Source organism: Homarus americanus, unplaced genomic scaffold (assembly GCF_018991925.1).
Source record: "Homarus americanus isolate GMGI-L3 unplaced genomic scaffold, GMGI_Hamer_2.0 scaffold4060, whole genome shotgun sequence".
Lineage (NCBI taxonomy): Eukaryota > Metazoa > Arthropoda > Malacostraca > Decapoda > Nephropidae > Homarus > Homarus americanus.
This window is the reverse complement of record NW_024746161.1, coordinates 9,293,389-9,313,315: the sequence shown is the minus strand read 5'-3', so window position 1 is coordinate 9,313,315 and position 19,927 is coordinate 9,293,389. Positions and strand designations below refer to the sequence as shown.

Genomic DNA, 19,927 nt, shown 5'->3' with positions numbered 1-19,927 from the left:
TGTCTCAACACTGGTTCCTTCTTCTTCCTTCCTTCCTTCCTTCCTTTTCCCTTCTTCCCTCCTTCTTTACTACCCCCTCCTCCCTCTCTATTCCATCTTTTCGTATATAGATCTGAGACATAATATATATCTAAAGTAAACAAGAAGAAGTAACCAGTAAACAGGAACAAGAAATGTTAACAAATACACACACACACACACACACACACACACACACACACACACACACACACACACACACACACACACACACACACACACACACACACACCACAAAAACGAGTTGTTGACATCGTTGCCATGGTAACACTTCTTGTCTTGTCTCAGCTGGGGAAGAAAGAGAGAGAGAGTATGTGTGTAAAGACTTGACCGAAAATAGACTGCATGTGAATTAGTAATATTTTAGTGTGTGTGTGTGTCTGTATCGACGTGCGTGGAATTATACTAAACACACACACACACACACACACACACACACACACATATATACGTATAGCGTCTGTATGTCTGTGTATAGACATATACAAACAAAATAACAATAGACTCAAATTTGCTAGTGTTTCCCGCCAATACCTTTTACATTATTTCCCACCAACATGAGTGCAACAAGTGTGTAGTAGGGGTGTAGTGAGGGTGTGTGTGTGAGTGAAGGTGTAGTGTGTGTGTGTGTGTGTAGTGAGGTGTAGTGAGGTGTAGTGAAGGTGTAGTGAGGGTGTGTGTGTGTAGTGAAGGTGTAGTGTGTGTGTGTGTGTGTGAGTGAAGGTGTAGTGAGGATGTGTGTAGAGTGAAGGTGTAGTGTGTGTGTGTGTGTAGTGAAGGTGTAGTGTGTGTGTGTGTGTGTGTAGTGAAGGTGTGGTGTGTGTGTGTGTGTGTAGTGAAGGTGTAGTGAGGATGTGTGTAGAGTGAAGGTGTGTGTGTGTGTGTGTGTGTAGTGCAGGTGTGGTGAGGGTGTGTAATCAATACTTGCAGGTACTTCGGTGATCACTATAATAAATATTGAATGATCTTGTATTACCCCACATAGTTATGTTGTGTTAGAGGGGCTACTTATGTGGGCTACTTATGTTGTGGTAGGGGCAAAGAGAGAGAGAGAAGAGAGAGAGAGAGAGAGAGAGAGTTTACTTGTGATGTGTATAGCTATGTGCGTATGTTTATGTGTATGTGGGTTATATGTGTGCGCGATCAAGTGGGTGTGTATCTGTATACGAGTGTTATTAATGTGTGTGTGTGTGTGTGTGTGTGGTGTGTGTGTGTGTGTGTGTGTGTGTGTGTGTGTGTGTGTGTGTGTGTGTTTATAGAGGTATACATATGCGTATTTCTGTTTGGGTCATTATCATTCGCTGCTCTGGTGGTGGGGGTAGTGGTAGTGGTGGTTGTGGTAGTGGTGGTGGTGGTTCTGGTGGTAGTGGTGGTAGTAATGGTTGTAGTGGTTGGTTGTGATAGTGGTAGTGGTGGTGGTAATGATTGTAGTGGTGGTAGTGGTTGAAGTGGTTGTTGTGGTGGTTCTGGTTGTGGTGGTGGTGGTAATGGTTGTAGTGGTGGTAGGGTGGTGGTTGTTTGTAGTGGTGATGGTAATGGTTGTAGTGGTAGGGTGGTGGTAGTGTCGTTGTGGTGGTAGTAGTGGTGGTGGTGTGGTGGTGGTGGTGGTGGTGGTGGTAGTGGTCGTTGTGGTGGTAGTAGTGGTGGTGGTAGTGGTGGTAGTAGTAGGTTGTGGTGGTAGTGGTCGTGTGGTGGTAGTAGTGGCTGGTAGTGGTGGTAGTGGTGGTGGTGGTTGTAGTAGTCGTAGTGTTGGAGGTGGTTGTAGTAGTGGTGGTTGTGGTGGTAGTGGTCGTTGTGGTGGTAGTGGTCGTTGTGGTGGTAGTAGTGGTGGTAGTGGTGGTAGTATTGGTGAGAATGGTTGTAGTAGTGGTGATTGTGGTGGTGTTAGTGGTGCGTATGGGGTTAAAGGTGAGGTGAATATTTACAAAGTTTAGATTTTTAATGATCAAATGAGCTGTATTTTTCTCTCGATGCCTACCCATGTGTTGATAAGCATTGCGTGTACGTTAAATGTGTGTTGTGGTAGCGAAATGTGTGTGTGTGTGTGTGTGTGTGTCCGAGGTAGGCGTTGCTGTGTCAGAACAACACCAACAATACCACACACAACAAGGGTTCACTGATCTAAAAGCTGATGAAGTTATGTTCTTCAATTGATTGTTCTCGCATGTGTTCTTCTATAGTGGAAGAACTTGTGACCAACGTAAAAGATGGGCTGCCATGACGCTGTTCTGTAATATTTTATTGTATTTTATAATCAGCCCATTAGGCCGCAGCCCCATTAGGACTGAGGCCAATGAGGACTGTGATCCATTATGACTGCAAGAAACCTCACTATGTAGTTGCTGTAGTAGGGATTAATAATAAAATGAACTTATAATACAAAGTGCAGACGGTGGTGTGGATTACAAGTACTGGATGTATACAGCAGAGGGAGGTATTGTTAGTGGCGGTTCTACGTTGTATGTCAAGTGCCACAGTCTGTTGCCAGTGGTCCTATCCTATATGGGGGCAACTAACACAATCTCTGTATGACAATTATCATCATCATTGTTGGCGACACATCAATAACACCGTTTTATAGTTAGGTCCTCGGAGACATTGAAAGAATTAATTTAGAAACACGTTTTAGAGATTCAACAATACTATGAATTATTTGGGGGAATGGAAATTTTATGCTCGAAAAACAATTTCCTTCACCGACCTTGCCAGGATTCGAAACAAGAATCTTCTGACCCGTAGTTATACGCGTTATCCGTTGCGCCACAAGGTCATATTATATTATACTGAGGAAATTAAATAGAAATTGTTCAGTAATAGCACACAGTTTCCTACTTGATAAACAGTGAGTTTCACCTAAAATTTCTCGGTACTTTAGTGGGTAAATCTATGATGTAATGTGTACTGGCTTAATGTGTAGTATTTTGAACTAATGTGTAGTATTTTGAACTAATGTGTAGTATTTTGAACTAATGTGTAGTATTTTGAACTAATGTGTAGTATTTTGAACTCATGTGTAGTATTTTGAACTAATGTGTAGTATTTTGAACTAATGTGTAGTATTTTGAACTAATGTGTAGTATTTTGAACTAATGTGTAGTATTTTGAACTGATGAATATTTTGAACTATGGATATTGAAGGTTTAGGAAAAAAATACAGAATAATTTTATTGGTTTTATTTAATAGAGAAACATTCCTCACACCATCGAGTGTTCCACAGAAGGACACTCAATCATGTCCTCATCCAGTTTTTCTATATCCGATAAGATCCTCATGTAAGTGTCTCCTGAAATATTTGTTTTAATAATATTTAGAACATATAGTTCATCCCCGTTCCATTTTCTGGTAATCTTGTCTCCCCAGTCTAAGTATCCTCCTCCGATCACAACCCAATTACGTCTACCAAAGGGCAAGACTTTGAAGAAGTTCACAAGCAACGAAAAACCTGAAAACAGAGAGAGAAACAAAAAGTAAACGAGCAAGACTATAAAGATCTGAGCGTAATAAGAGTTTAAGGGCAGAGAGCAACCGTAATTTTCTGTATTGAGTACGGCTAACCCCATCTTAGGAGTGATGGAACACTTAGTGAAGGATGGGAACACACGAGAGTATATGTTATACTCATCCGTGTAGCGTCCATACGGGCCGTGAGTCAGAAGGTTGAAGAGCGTGTTGTTAGCTGCCACGTCGACGAGAAAAACAGAAATAATGTCACAGATCAAACACACAAAGGATATCTTTAACCCCCCTGTGAGTTGACCGGCGTGTGACCCTATGTTCTCGACAGCGTAGGTTCTTATTTCCTCTGCGCTGTGATAATGAAAGATTTTTTAGAAAATCTTCCAATCGGTGGTGCTGGAGAAATTTTTTGGTCATACGGGGGACATAATTAACGACGGCCAACACCAAGAAGAGCAAAGGAATCCATTTATAATTCAAAGTGGATTTCTTCTCCCCATCAGCCACATTAATGGTCCCAAAAGCCATACATATCTGCAAGATGTTTTCCTCTCGATCATCGTCCCCTTTCACTTTCCTTAAACCGCCCCCCTGGGAGAAGCATTTTGATTTGTTCATCCACGAAAACCCCATTAAAGATGAAACCAAATACTCCAAGGGCTAAGTAAAAACTCACTGGAAAATGAAGGATGCCGGCGAACAGGTCCAGCGGTCCCGGCCCATTCAGGTTTTTCTGGATGTAATTCTTATACAGTCTTCTTCCGTCACCGAGAGCGGGAAGCAAATTTATATTTTGTCTTGGCATATTTTGATTATGCTAATGATACTGATTAATTATAATGATAATATGATCGAATTTGGTTGCATTTTTATTGTAGTAAGAGGTAGTATTACAGTAATATAGTAATGGTGGTAGAAATATAGTACAGGGTAGTAGTACAGTGTAGTAGTAGTAGTCATTATTATGGTTGTAGTATGGTAGTAGTTATGATGGTGGTGGTAGTTATGATGGTAGTAGTGGTAGTAGTATTAGTAGTATGGTAGTTATGATGGTGGTGGTATGTATGATGGTGGTAGTGGTAGTAGTAGTTATGATGGTGGTAGTGGTAGTAGTGGCTATGATGGTGGTAGTGGTAGTAAATGGTGAGAGGTAGGTAGTATTAGTTATGATGGTAGTGGTAGTAGTAGTTATGATGGTGGTAGTAGTTATGATGGTGGTAGTGGTAGTAGTAGTTATGATGGTGGTAGGTGTAGTAGTTATGATGGTGGTAGTGGTATAGTAGTTATGATGTAGTAGTAGTAGTTATGATGGTGGTAGTGGTAGTTATGAGGTGGTAGTGTGGTAGTAGTTATGATGGTAGTAGTAATATGGTGGTAGTGGTAGCAGTTATTATGGTGGTAGTGGTAGTTATGATGGTGGTAGTGGTAGTTATGATGGCAGTAGTAGTATAGTAGTGTAGTAGTAGTGATTATGGTAGTAGTGGTGGTATTAAAGTAGTAATGATGATGGTAGTAGTAATAGATTAAGTAGTAGTAGTAGCAGTAGTGATGATGGCAGTAGTAGTTATGAAGGTGGATAGGTTAAGTTAGGTTAGATTAGGTGAGGTGTTTAAATACACAGTCAAGCGTTGTGTAATAGTTTAATGATGAATGATTAGGGTGTTATTTGTAGCATACAGTAGGGAAGGATTGTTTGAGACCTGTAACAGAATAGTTGTCATTTCCCAAATAATGTGTACAGTAGCTAAAACAATTATCTGTGCAGGTGGGGGTCGATATGCTCCGAAATTTGACGTGTGACTAGTGACAGCCCTCATATAACAATATTTATCGTCCATGGTCTCATATTGTTTCCCACAAAGTATGTACAGATAGTTGTCTTAGCTACTGTACAGTCGGGGTCAAAAGTTCACACCCGCCCTAAATGAAGCAGCATCGACCCTAAATGAGATGAAACAGTCAAGATTCATTCCCGTGACTCAGTTTCACCACGGGGAGTGAACTGTTGTCCCCTACAGTACAGTATGTATGGGAGAACCAACATGTAGCAGAAGGGCTGAGTGAAACAATTAGAGAATGGGTTTGTCTTCTGCCCTTAGTGACATCAGTTTAATTCAAAGACTCTGTACTGCCTGAAGACCTGCGGATACACACACACACACACACCTGCAGGGGAGGGGAGCGTTGGGGGGGGAAAGGGGTGTGTTGGGAAGGCAGTGTAGTAGAAACTGAGGAAAAAACCTTAAGAAAGAAGAAGAGAGAAGCAAAAGACAGAAGAAGAAGAGGGAGGTGGATAGACACACTACAGATACAAATTTGATTGATAAACTAAATTTTTTCTGATATTTGTCTCTCGATTTTTAAGAATATTTATCACATTCTCCAATTTTTTTCGCTATAGAGGCTCGTATAACAAGCACCATCGTTAACTATTAGTAGCAGTAGTAGTATAGTCGTATTATATTATTATTATTATTATTAGTAGTAGTAGTAACTTATAGGCTGAAGAGATCATTTTATGAAAAAAAAAAATCAGTTATTTATTTTGAGTTATTTATTGAACACCGTGTGTGTGTGTGTGTGTGTGTGTGTGTGTGTGTTTTAAAATTAGACACAGTAAAATATACATATTGTAATAGAATACACCTAACCTAACCTAACCTAACCTAACCTAACCTAACCTAACCTAACCTAACCTAACCTAACCTAACCTAACCTAACCTAACCTAACCTAACCTTGCCTAACTTAACCTAACTTAAACTTAGTCTAGTTTACTGTATACGAGTGACGCAACACAACCTTATACACCTGGACGTATATAAAGACTATAAACTGTTAATCATATAAGCTGGAAACCATAGAGGGCCAGAAGCCAGGTGACGAGGAGCAGCAGTGTCGGTAGGTGACTGATCCTGTGGGTTACCTGCACACGGTGTTCCTGGGGGTCCTGGTCCTACACGGTGTTCCTGGGGTTACCTGCCCAGTTACTGGTCCTACTGCACACGGTGTTCCTGGGGGGTTACCTGGCCCTACTGCACACGGTGTTCCTGGGGGGTTACCCGGTCTTGCTGCACGGGGTGTCACTCTTACACGTGTTATCAGGTAATGTGGGTAGTGGCTTCCTCTCCACCAATAAGGAACACCATTAAAAGAGTAATACTATGAGGTTGTTTGTCATTTATTGGTCAAAATGTTAAATCGTAAAACAAAAATATATCAGAAAAAATTTAGTTTACTTTTAATTCATATCTGTTCTCAATGATGAACTTGTAGTGTGTCTATCCACCTCCCTCTTCTTCTTCTGTCTTTTGCTTCTCTCTTCTTCTTTCTTAAGGTTTTCTTCCTCAGTTTCTACTACACTGCCTTCCCAACACCCCCCCTTTACCCCCCCCCCCACAACGCTCCCCTCCCCTGCAGGTGTGTGTGTGTGTGTGTGTGTACATCCGCAGGTCTTCAGGCAGTACAGGAAGTCTTTGAATTAAACTGATGTCACTAAAGGGCAGAGAAGACAAACCCCACATTCTCTAATTATTTCACTCAGCCCTTCTGCTACATGTTGGATTTCTCCCATACATACTGTACTGTAGGGGACAACAGTTCACTCCCCGTGGTGAAACTGAGTCACGGGAATGAATCTTGACTGTTTCATCTCATTTAGGGTCGATGCTGCTTCATTTAGGGCGGGTGTGAACTTTTGACCCCGACTGTACTACAGACAATTCTTCCCTACTGTATGGCACAAATAACATCTTAATCCTTCATCATTAAAGTATTAAACAACGCTTGACTCTGTATATTAGTTAATCTAACCTAACAACAGCTCTGTATATCTTCATTACTTGTTTGGATAATTGTTTATGAACTAGAATAAACAAAACAAGCAACATGGTGATCTGTGTCTGACTGAGAAAAGTTAGGTAAAAAATTTAATAAGAAGTGAATGGTACAGTTGCAGAGGGAAGCCAGAGAAACTCAGAGGTAAAGCCTGAGGCAGCAAGACGCCGGCCAGCCACAACCATGCAACACTTGTATAATCTCTTAACTGCTCATTATCTCATAGCCTTCATGATGAGATTATCCTCCTTTATCATTACAGTATTTACTTATTAGCCCAACGGACCAACGATAGAATTGGGCTCGTCAGAAATAAGAGGAACGACAGCAACAAAATTTTGACCAGGGAGGAACCCGAGGATTATTTTCTGGCGACGTGTGGCAACGAGTGAAGGCAGGTGCTTCTCTGCCCAGTGTGGTGGTGGTAGTGGCAGGGACTGGTCTCCAGGTAACTCACTAATACTTTACCTACCAACCCGCCAACATCTTCACTACTACTACACTTATCTAAAGACTTTAGACAATACCAAGAGGCCCTTTCTGTTCTCTCCCTGCGTGTGAAGGAATGACTCGCGTGAGGCGACTTGTCGAAGCTCAAGAGCACTACGGAGACTATGGTTTCGTCGTAAGTCTTCAGTGATCTCTCTTGTAGCCTCGTTATAGAAGAATCTCATTATCTCTAATCCCTCTCTGAAAAAAAAAAATGTGACGGTTCCTGTCAGTATGATTCCCACATTCTTGGTAGCTGCTAAGAGGATGAGGAGTATACGGGTAGAGGCCGTCGTCGGGAGGTGCAGCCGACGCTCGGTGTTGAGGCAGTGTCAGCCAGTGAAACAAATGAAAGATGAGAAAAGAAATGAGTGACAAGTGATGATAATGATGATGTATTTCTAGTTGTATGTAATATTTGTCACGGTGAAAGTATTGTGAATGTTTTGGAAACTTGTTTACGTAGGCAGAGGGACCTAGCCGAAGTCAAGGTTACCACACACCATCACCACCTTGGGAACTTCTCCACATGATCCAGGTTCATGTGTGAGCGGCCCTCCTGAACCATCTTCCACGTACATCGCAATGAAGACGTAGAAGTGAAGGTTACTTGGGCGTGGTGGATGACTTCTCAGTGTGGTGAGTGAGGTCTTGCTAGGGCGTAGTAAGTGGCATCCTCGTAGGCGTGGTTAATGGCATCGTAGTTGACCTTGATGGGCGTGTTGGTAGGAGCAAAATGTGAGTCACGCCGCCTGGAAGATCCAAGACATCTTCAATCTTCACCTTGCAAGTCCCATTTAAGCTCCTGTCACAGCTGCAGTGACTCGGTTGTAGCTTTGGATTCCTCCTGAAGACTCGAGGGACCAAACATGGGTCCTTCTCACTCATCATCAGTGTTAGTAAGACTCATAAAGTGACTCACATAAAATATTAAAGAACAAACCGAAAATGTGATATGAAAGGGAGAGTTCAAAGTGGCGGCACTGTCGAAATGTAAACAAGAGCAACTCGACATAAAGTGGTGACTGAACACAATACCGAAGGAATATGGTCATTAAAACCTTCATTAATGACTCCTTAATAAAGTATGTTTATATAAAGTTAAAATTTATAAAGTACTTGAAGGTTATGTACAGATGACTATAATACTGTGATTAAGAAGTAAACTGTGTCATAAAAGTGTTCATCTGACGAAAACAAGAGAGCTATGAAAGTGGCGTACACGACTAACAGGAGGGATTAGAGTGAGAAGAAGAGAGGAGATGAGCGAGAGAGAGAGAGAGAAAAGTGAACAGAAGGGGCCTTGAACACACATGACTACTTAAGGAAGAATACCTGAGTGAAGGAACGACCTTGATTTAAGGATGATGAAGTCATCTGCCACCACGACCCAAACAGGTGATTATTAATGTTTTTAGTGTGAGTGTTAGGTCAGTCTAGCTCTCGGGGTCACGTTGTGTGTCAGGTTCAGGTGAAGCCTTTCGTTGATTTAGGTTACTATCAAATTTTTTTAAAGAGTAGATATTGTGGGAATTAATTTACGTCTATATGTCTTTAAATTTGCATTGCCACATATGAAAACCGTCGAATATTTTTTGTCAATTAGCAAGTGTGTAGAGGGTGATGACACTAACTACTGCACACGACAAGGGGTTTTAGACTATATGAAAACTGAGTGACTAATACTAAGGTCAGATTGAAGCATGTTTACAACTTTCACCTTTTAAGCAATTCTGACGGAAAATCGGTCAAAATCGATTTCTTTCTATTTCTCCAAAACTAAGCGTTTCTAGTTACCATTTTTATGCGAGTTATCGTTAAAAAAATACTCCAACCTCTTTTCAAGTTACGCTATACTACACCGCCCCACAAGGAAGGGGAGGGCGCGTCATTCTTTAGTTATCCCTCTACAGGTTTAAGACTTTGCTTTCAGATGATCTTGGCGTCAGTAGCAACAGAACGCTCTGGATTTTGACTGATTTAGGTAGACTGTTCATGATTTGGAGTTTTATTCATGATAGGGGGAACTCAAAGAAGTGCCAGGAAGCTGCTGAGTATCTGAAGAAGGCGCAGGAAGCCTTACACGCTAGAAGGGATCGAGGTAAACCGTGTGAGTGTTTCTTTCTTGTCACTTGTGCTTCCGTATATAATTTCAGTCAATAATGCGCAGTAATTTTTCAACGCTCGTTTTTCCAAATGATGTCTAGTCATCACACAAAAAAAAAAAACATTGTTTATTGACTGATTTTCGCCATTCAAAATCCAGTTAAACTCATGATTTGACGATGCGGAATTGTGCTTTTTTCTTAATGGGGGCTTTCTATTTTTGAGGAACAACTTTTGTGTGAATAAAAAAATAATCATTGGAACCAGCAGCCGAAAACAGTAGTACAGTTTACTGGTACACGTTTTTTTGTGCTTAAAATGGTTTTTAAAATAAAGTAATTGATGCATAAGCAACAACGAATTGCCCAAAAGTGTTTATAAAGAAACACTTCTCGTACAGAACCCTCCCCTCCCCTCCCTTCGTCACGAACTCCGGGCGCTTAGTGAGGCAACTGTACCCACTAGCTGCTGTTGCCTTCACACATCACTCATTGTTTGGCTGGCAAGCTGTGTGGCTGAATGAAGGGCCCAACCAGACATGCAGTAACATGGTGGTGGACTAATGCACAGCGATACAGGAGAAAAGAAGATCGTAAAAAAGCCTGGAAGATGGGTGGTGACAAGGAAAGCAACTGGAAGCCAGACGAGAGGTTTTAGATGACAGACTGAAGGATTTGATCGTGAATACTTACAAGGTTATGAAAGTTGTCGAAAAAGTGAACGAAAATTTGTTAAGGGCGAGAGAGGACATAAAGGAAATATAGTGTGGGTTCATGTCAGGCAGGGAGAGTACAGAGGCAATATTTCTGGCTAGTGAATTACAGGAAACATATCTAGAAAAGGGGAAAACGTTGTACTTTGTTATTACATATTTAGATAAAGCATATGACACGGTGGCTCACGAGGTAGTACAGTGGGTAATGAGGAAGTTAGGGGTCAAGGGGTGTCTGAGTTGTTTTGGCATTACATGAAGGCTCAAGAACAACCATGGGAGTAAATTGCGAGGGAAGTGAGTAGTGCCGAGGCAACATAATTTCAAATGAGGAGAGAAAATTGTAGCTTTTTTAGGTGTCATTTTATTATGTCACTGAATAATTAATTTTCCCGTTGTTGTATGTAGCTGACAACCTGGGAGGAGGGGGGGTGTATATAAGCTAAGATATAGCGTTGTTTACTCAGAGGTCTAATGCATAATGTGGTGTTCAGCCCCCCCCCCCCCAACACGTCTGAACTACACACTGTTATATATTCGTAAGTAATTATGTAACTTTACTAAACCTGGAGAAACTGTGTCGAGGAGTTCTCTTACCTGGAGGACATGCTCAGTGTTGAAGATAACTCGGTTGTAAGTCTGAAGTGGCTGGGGGAAGTTTAGGGAGTTTTTCTGCCTTTACTGACAACAAGAGAACCTTCACGTAAAAGGCTTGAGCGAGCTGAAGTGAGAAAGGTGAGGAAGGAATGTAATGTGAGGCTAAAAGATAAGAAACCTCCTCAAACTACTACTACTACTACCCCACCTCTTTATTACCAGGATGGGCGTGGTTGGTGTGGGCGTGGTGGTCGTGGGTACGGTGGGTGTGGTCGTGCTTGTCGTCACTATGGGCCACTTGTCTCCCCTACCTGGCGTTGGCTTGGATGTGCGTCAGGACAAGTAAGTGTTTAAATTTCGTATTTTAGATTTAGCTTTTCCATAAATTTTTTTTTGTGTTTTTGTGTGGAATAAATTTTTTTTTTTTTGGGGGAGGGTTAATTATTATTATTTTGAAAAGTTTGAGAATTAATGTTTGTTTTAATGTATTGAAGAATAAATTTGGTGTTTTAGTGTGTGTGTGTGTGTGTAGAATATTTTGTATATATATAAAATTATTAATGATGAAAATATTCAATGCTGTTTACTGATTTTATTGTGTCAAGGGGGGGTTTACCTAATTCTCTCCACTCTTAAACACAGGCAAAGTTCCTCCTTCCTTCCCACCCTCCTATACAAAATTACCCCCTCCCCCATGCCCTCCCCACATGCCTTCCCCCATGCCTTCCCTACCTTCCCCGACCTCCGATATGGCTTCCTCCACCTCTTCCCTCAGTTAAATTACTTCGAAGGAAACTTGAGAAGCTTAGTTTTCATCTACCCCTCCTCCCCATGATCTACCTCCCCACCCATCATCTCCATCATCACCCCTCACCTCCCCCTCCCCACCCATCATCTACCCTCCTCCCACCATCTCCCTCCTACCATCATCTACCCCTCCTCACCCATCATCTACCATCCTCTCCCCCTCCCCACCCATCATCTACCCTCCCCACCCATCATCTACCCCTCCCCACCCATCATCTACCCCTCCCACCCATCATCTACCCCTCCTCATCTACCCCTCATCACCCCATCTACCCCACCCATCATCTACCCCTCCCCACCCATCATCCCCTCTCATCTACCCCCTCACCCATCATCTACCCCTCCCCACCCATCATCTCTACCCTCCCCACCCATCATCTACCCCTCCCCACCATCATCCCCCTCCCCACCCATCATCTACCCTCCCTCCCCTCCCCATCATCTACCCTCCCTACCCATCATCTACCCTCATCCACCTCATCCACCCATCATCTACCCCTCCCCACCCATCATCTACCCATCCTCCCCCATCATCTACCCCTCCCCACCCATCATCTACCCTCTCCCTCTATAGTGTTGTTGCTGAATTTATTGTTATTATGCAGTTGAGCTTCTCGTTTCATATGTGTTAAGGCAGTGGATGTTGTTAGCCTGTAGTTAATATCGTTCACCTCCGTATCTGTAGTTCCTGCCTTATTTAACACACACACACACACACACACACACACACATACACACATACAGTAGTGATTATGTGGGGTTTGTCATTTGCGGTTGGCAAGTCTTACTGGTCTACAGGTGAGTTGGCTTAATGGCTGCTTATCCTAGATCACGAAGGTTGGGTAGAGGAGACAGTTTATTGAATACTTTCTCCACTCCTCATTAACCTGCTGATAATAGAGGGTTAGGGCATTGTTTTCGAGTCTGTCTGCCTGTCTGTCTGTTTGTCTGTCTGTCTGTCTGTCTGTCTGTCTGTTAGTCTGCCAAGATTCACCCAGTTCCACAAAGGTAATGTCTCGTGCAATGATAATACATAAACCTTTTCATAGATCAAAGAAAACGAAGACACAAGACAGTCCTCTGGTGTAACTACGTCAATTTAAAGTAACAGCGTCAGTCAATATACCGAGATGTAGCCTGCCATGGTGTCGATTCGTGGGTAAGGTTTGAATCCGATCATTACCACTAACTCTCTCTCTACCTCTCACTAACTCTCTATCTCTCTCCCTCTCTCAGCTATCCCAATAGGGGAGAAGGAGGAATATCTGGTCAAGTGGGTTGGAGACAAAGTGCCTTCGCGACGTGTGAGTGTGCTGGGTCGTGACCTGGCTGACGGGGTGACCTTGTGTGGGCTGCTGGAGGCTCTCGTGCCCGGAACCTGCCCAAGACATGACCTCCTGCCACCCGATCAACCTGAGGCTAACCTGCGCATCGCCTCCAGGCTCGCTAATGACTTCCTCGGGGTGACACAGGTGAGTGGTGGGGTGAAAGGTGACTTATATATATATATATATATATATATATATATATATATATATATATATATATATATATATATATATATATATATATATATATAAGTATATATATATATATATATATATTCTCATTGTAGGTGGCTTGCCTTAACCAGGTGAGGTATGAGTGAGGAGTTGAGTGAGTGGTGAGTGAGTGCGTGAGTTGAGTGAGTGGTGGAGTGGAGTTGAGTGAGTGAGGAGTGAGTGGCGTTGGGTATGGGGAGGTATTCATATTTAATCTTTATAGCAAAGTGAAGCTTAATTACATGCTGTACTCTTGAGCTAAATTCATCCATCTTACTTGCACCGAAGTATTTAGAGACCTGTGACTTGTGCTATGACCTGTGACTTGTGCTAATATGTGTGACTGTAGTAGGAAGACTTGTACTGGGGCCCTGACATACTAAGATCTTGGACTTGTAGTAGGACCCAGACTTGACTGAGACCTGTGACTGAGACCTGTGAAGCTTGTACTGAGACCTGTGACTTGTACTAAGATCTGTGACTTGTAGTACCTGTGACTGAGACCTGTGACATGCCAGAGACCTGTGACTTACACTGGGCCTGGCTGTACTGAGACCTGTGACTTATACTGAGACTGTGACTTGTACTAAGACCTGTGAAGAAGCTTGTACTGACCTGTGACTTACTGAGACCGAGACTCAGGACTTGTAAGACCTGTACTTGTACTGAGCTTTGTACTAAGATTCCTGTGACTTGTACTAAGACCTGTGACTTGTACTGAGACCTGTAACTTATACCTAGCCAGGACTTGTACTAAGACCTGTGACTTGTAGTAGGACCTGTGACTTGTACTGAGACCTGTGACTTGTACTAAGACCAGACTTGTACTAAGACCTGTGACTTGTACTAATCCTTGTGGATTTGTACTGAATCCTTGTACTAAACCTGTACAGGGTGAAGTGCTGTAGAGGTGAATATGGTGAATAGGTGAAGTAACAGGTGGTGAGAAAGGTGGTGAACAGTTAAAACAGAATGGTGAGGCAGGTAGTAAGGCATGTGATGGGCACGTGTCTTAACATGTCCAGGAACCCGTGCACCTGTCAGGCTTCAGAACCTGGGCACTGCCGTGGCTATTCACTCCCTCCCATGACTCCTGACCTGCAGTGCTCCCTGACCTGCAGTGACACCCACTGACCTGCTGGTGACTCCCCATGACCTGCAGTGAGCACCCCTGACCTGCAGTGGCACCCCTTGACCTGCAGACACCCATGACCTTGCAGACACCCATGATGGTAGCACCCATGACCTGCGAGTGACAACAAAGGCCAGGATTTACCCATGACCTATAGTGAGCTCCCATGACCTGCAGTGACACCAATGACCTGTAGTGACACCCATGACCTGCAGTGACTCCCATGACCTGCAGTGACACCCATGACCTGCAGTGACTCCCATGACCTGCAGTGACTCCCATGACCTGCAGTGACACCCATGACCTGCAGTGACACCCATGACCTGTAATGACACCCATGACCTGCAGTGTCGCCCATGACCACCACAAACCACCACCACCAACCCACCTACATGAACCTTCAACAAGATGGCCCAAATATTACCCAAACTGTCCAGGGAATATTGTTCGTTACTGTACATCCAACAAAAGTCCAGTCGACATTCCTAGTCTGTTTAATATCTGTCTTGGTCTCATCAATACACGTGATTAGTGTTTTTCTTAATGTTTTCTTATCTCCTCCAGGATATCAGCGGCGGAGGGAGTGGAGTGCTGTATTACTTCCTTAGGAGGGTAAGGTATGCGGCCCTCAAGCGGAAGGTACTAGGTGGGCCTCCCGTCACTCCGGAAGCTGTCGCACAAACATTGGGCTCTCACCAGGTGGGTCACGACTGTCGCACACATACTGTTAAAGAGCTGGATCTATTAACAGCTGGGTCGTACAAGTAAGGTTAGGTTAGGTTAGGTTATATTACCATGGATAAAGTGAACGTAGGGTGACAGATATCCATACAGGCTGACCCACAACACCCATTAATATACGTAACTTATCCAGACGGTGTCCTGTAAAATGTATGAGTAAAATGTATAAAGTAAATGAGTAAATATATATTACAGGAGACCTTACATAGGGTCAGAGTCTTCCATTACCAACAACTGTAGTAATGGTTTGGTGACGTAACTGTGTGCATCTGTTGTGACCTCTGTGTGTGTATATCATGTGACCTCTGTGTACGTATATCATGTGACCTCTGTGTGTGTATATCATGTGACCTGTGTACGTATATCATGTGACCTCTGTGTACGTATATCATGTGACCTCTGTGTGTGTATATCATGTGACCTGTGTACGTATATTATGTGACCTCTGTGTACGTATATCATGTGACCTGTGTGTACGTATAACCTGTGGCCTTTTTGATAGTTGTAATTACTGTAATGTTATTTTTACTTACTGTTTGAGTCAACAGTTCAGGTCCATCAGTGTGCACGACTTAAGGTTGTATGTATGTATGTATGTATGTATGTATGTATGTATGTATGTATGTATGTATGTATGTATGTGGGCGTTTTTTTCTTATAAACTTTTTTGTTCCCTTTTTGGTATTTTACTGCGGACTTTCAGCCTTTAATTCTTTTTTTATTTATTTATGTACTCACGAGTTTTATTTATTTTTGTTTTACTATTTGTATATTTACTATTTACTAATCAAATTAATTACTGCTATGCTACCTGCCTGTGCACGTGAAACATCTTGACTCGTAACCTGCACAGTTTAGTGGAGATATATTTGTGCTTCGCTTTGTGTGTTGAGCTTTTTCTGCTTTCAAGATGTTATGCTTCATCGCAAGACTTGAGCTTCCGCTTGAGACGCACCGCAAGATGCTTCTCCTGCTTTAAAAATCAACACCAGATTGACCTTCTGCTTGACAGTCAATGGAAGAATGAGTCTTTCTGCTTGGAAATCAGGTCAAGAATGTCTTTGCTTTGGCTCGAAAATGTTCTTCAAGTCAAGACTGAAGTTTCCTGCTTTGAATACCAGGGCAGTAGTGCGCCTACTGCTTCAACAACAGCAGACTTGGTCCTAATATTCCTCAAAGTGCTGACCAACACAAAATTGACACAGCTGATGCTTCACAAGTGCTCATCGCCTCAAGGCCCGGCTTTTCCTGCTTTAAAATCAACAGAGTATTGAACTTTTTCTGCTTCACAACACTATAGTTAGTAGGTGATAGTGGTTACGTCTGACGATCTACCTCCCTCACCACCGTCAGGTCCGGCAGGAGGCTCCTTCACTCTCCACTGTTCTAGCCCAGAAGATGGGGATAGACTGCTGGCGTCGGCGTCGTCAGCCCCGTGGCAGTAGACGCACGAGTATGTCCGACATCTTACACTCCTCACAGACCACCATCACCACCACCAACCCGCTGCAGGTCGGAGCACATTATTAGTGGCACAGAGCCCTGATGTCCAGCAGGACTCTATATTGAGACCTTATTTATTAACGTGAAGATTTTATTGTATAGAGGAGGGTCGGGGGTGAGGTAGGAGGGCAACTATATCTCCTGCACCATACTTGTCCATCATATAGTGTCCACAACATCATGTAGTACACCTGTTGTCATGCTGGGACAACAGGTGTGTATTGACGGATCTGATTGGCTGATCTGACAATAATATAGATTCTATAACCTCTACAAAAGGTATTAGTATATATTACATTACATTATATATATATATATCTATATAATACGACAACTTGTGCCACACGTGTCGCCGGCGGACGTACAGACAATTTATTTTCCTTCTGAATGTACGACCAATTATTATAGGAAATAATCTCTTACCATTATTAGATGAATGATTAATTATAACAATTTTGTACATGAACAGAAAATCTTAATTTTATCTATTTTCAGACGTCGTTGTTATACCGCTGGGACAAATATATCGAGTGGTCAACTGGAATAATTTGAATTTTCATGCTCTGTATTCGCATAACAAATACAATAAGGTTACAGAAAGTATCCGAAATCATAAGAAATTCATTTTGTAACGGGTATTGTTAGATTACAGTCCCTCGTCTCACCAAAAAACACAGTTGTTACCAAGAGTCCAATAATTCTGTAGCATTATTCAGGCGACTTGGCTCCTGTTGAGTGCTGCCCCAGTTTGTTGTTGTTATTATTATTATTATTATTATTATTATTATTATTATTATTATTATTTTGTTGCTTCATGTCATCATCACCATTATCATCATCATCATGGCACACCTCAGTGATCCCTTCTCCTGGGCCTCCGTTAGGTGATCGCCCGCGGGATGGGCCTACAGATGGGGGTGGTGGGTCGGAAGGCCAGGTTCACCCTCTACCTGAGCAGCACCTCGGGACTCGACCTGGTGGTGGAGGTGAAGAACGAGATAGGTGACTACTGTAGCCATCGGATCACCAATCGCTCACCCTCAAGGAAGAGGAACCTCCCCAAAGACACGCTTATGGTTTGTTCCTTGAGTATGGTGACTTTTCCCTTAAGTGGAACTCATAAGTGACATAATAAGTAAGGGTTCTTTAATTACTTTTTATTTCCATGCTAATAACTCTCTCTCTCTCTCTCTCTCTCTCTTACTCCTCCCTAATCGTCTACCTTTACTCTCATTATTTTCCTCTTTCTCCTTCCGTCTTCTCTCCCCTCCTACACATTAACCACCCTTCCCCTCCTCCCCCTCTCTTTCCTCTCTCTATCACTCTCCTCTCTCCTCATCCCACTCCTGCTCATCGCCTCTCCCCCTTTTTCTCTCCCCCCCCCTCCCCTCGCCCTTCATTTTACCTCCCTTTCTCCCCTTTGACATTGCCCCTTCCCTTCCCCTCGTGATCTTACTATTTCCCTCCTTCCCTCTCTTTCTTTTATCTAACCTTCTCCCTCCCTCTCTCTCTCTATCCCCCCTCCTATCTCTCCCTTTCCCGCCTCCCCTTTTCCACCCCTCCTCCAGGCATGTCACAACATTCCCCTAGAGTACGAGCTGAGAGATTGTGAGGTCCGGGTGGCGTGGGTGCCTCTCCAGCACGCTCGTCACTCCCTCGTCATCATCTGGCGGGGGCAGCACGTCGTCGGCTCCCCCTACACCGTCCTCGTCGACCAATCACAGGTGTGAGAGAGAGAGGTGTATGGTATAGGGGAAAGAGGTCAAAACTTATATGAAGAGAAGACGTGTAGACAAATAAGACACACTTGACCTCCTCTGTTCTTCATTACTCCCTCAGCACAACTCACCCGCCCACACGTGTAAGATCCTGCGACCTCTGATGGATAGCGACACGGAGCCTGAAGGAGGTACTTCCGGGAACACCAGCAGACGCAGCTCACTCACCAATAAGGATACAGTTGCCATGCCTACCGTCATGTCCTACAGAGCCCAGGCTGGTGCCCTGAGGTACTCCTGCTGTCACCTGTTGTTGTTGTTGTTTTTGTGTTGTTGATTTAGTGGTATTACGTCTCTTCCTTCTTCTTCCTTTCACACACACACACACACACATTCCCTTCCTTCCTTCCTTCCTTCCTTCCTTCCTTCCTTCCTTCCTTCCTTCCTTCCTCACCACAGGAATGATTTACACTAATAATCTCTCCACATAATCAACTAATACCATAACACATCAATTAACATTACCCAGTGAGCATGTATATGAATTCCCCTCACCTCTCATAATGACGTGTATGAATCCCCCTCACCACTCATAATGACGTGTATGTATCCCCCTCACCACTCATAGTGACGTGTATGTATCCCCCTCACCACTCATAATGACGTGTACGTATCCCCATCACCTCTCATAATGACGTGTATGTATCCTCACCACTCATAATGACGTGTATCCCTCCTACAGGTTCATGAGTATCCTTCGTCGTCGGGTGGTGAGACGTGTGCTGCATGTGGGTGACGAGGACGTGGTGCTTCAGGGTAACGAGAGTATCGGCAGATCCTCTGAGGCTCGTCAGGTGAGTTCTCTGTCTGTCTGTTTATCTGTCTATCTCTTGTTTGTCTGTGTCTGTGTCTCTGTCTTTGTTTGTCTTTGTGCCTATCTGTCTCTCTGTCTGCCTGTCTTTCTCTGTCTCTCTGTCTGTCCCCCTCTCTCTGTCTCAAATCACGTAGGTTGTTAATTTGTTCCTCTGTCTCCTATCTCATTCTGTATCCCGTCACCTCCTGTCTTCAGAGTATTATGGGGTCAAATACCTCTTATATGATGCTTTCTATCTATCTATCCTTGCGTCCGTCTGTGTGTGCGTCTGAGTGTGTCTATCCATCTATTAATCCACATATGTGTGATATATTTTTTATATTCCCGACCAATCCTCACAGACCCGACCAATCCTCACATTCCCGACCAATCCTCA

The 19,927-nt window shown here is 43.2% G+C and overlaps 2 protein-coding genes across 2 annotated transcripts in view; both read left to right on the top strand.

Annotated features, from left to right (window-relative positions):
• Positions 1-11,464: 11,464 nt before the first annotated feature.
• On the top strand, positions 11,465-15,784 carry LOC121878943. The gene is made up of 3 exons (XM_042385382.1): positions 11,465-11,577; positions 13,279-13,514; positions 15,280-15,784. The coding sequence occupies exons 1-3, from the start codon at positions 11,562-11,564 to the stop codon at positions 15,481-15,483; spliced, it is 456 nt and encodes a 151-aa protein (XP_042241316.1). The 5' UTR covers positions 11,465-11,561; the 3' UTR covers positions 15,484-15,784.
• A 727-nt stretch (positions 15,785-16,511) lies between these two features.
• LOC121878980 overlaps positions 16,512-19,927 on the top strand; it is a 30,637-nt gene continuing 27,221 nt past the window's right edge. Inside the window, exons 1-5 of the mRNA XM_042385431.1 lie at positions 16,512-16,634; positions 17,844-18,035; positions 18,528-18,683; positions 18,799-18,968; positions 19,420-19,531. Coding sequence (XP_042241365.1) covers positions 16,512-16,634; positions 17,844-18,035; positions 18,528-18,683; positions 18,799-18,968; positions 19,420-19,531 — 753 coding nt within the window. The remainder of the gene's footprint in view (positions 16,635-17,843; positions 18,036-18,527; positions 18,684-18,798; positions 18,969-19,419; positions 19,532-19,927) is intronic.

Bases quoted from the DNA above. Each gene is read 5' to 3' on its own strand.
- LOC121878943 (XM_042385382.1), top strand. The intron at 13,515-15,279 runs GTGAGTGGTGGG...TATCTCCTCCAG, and splicing joins ACTTCCTCGGGGTGACACAG to GATATCAGCGGCGGAGGGAG.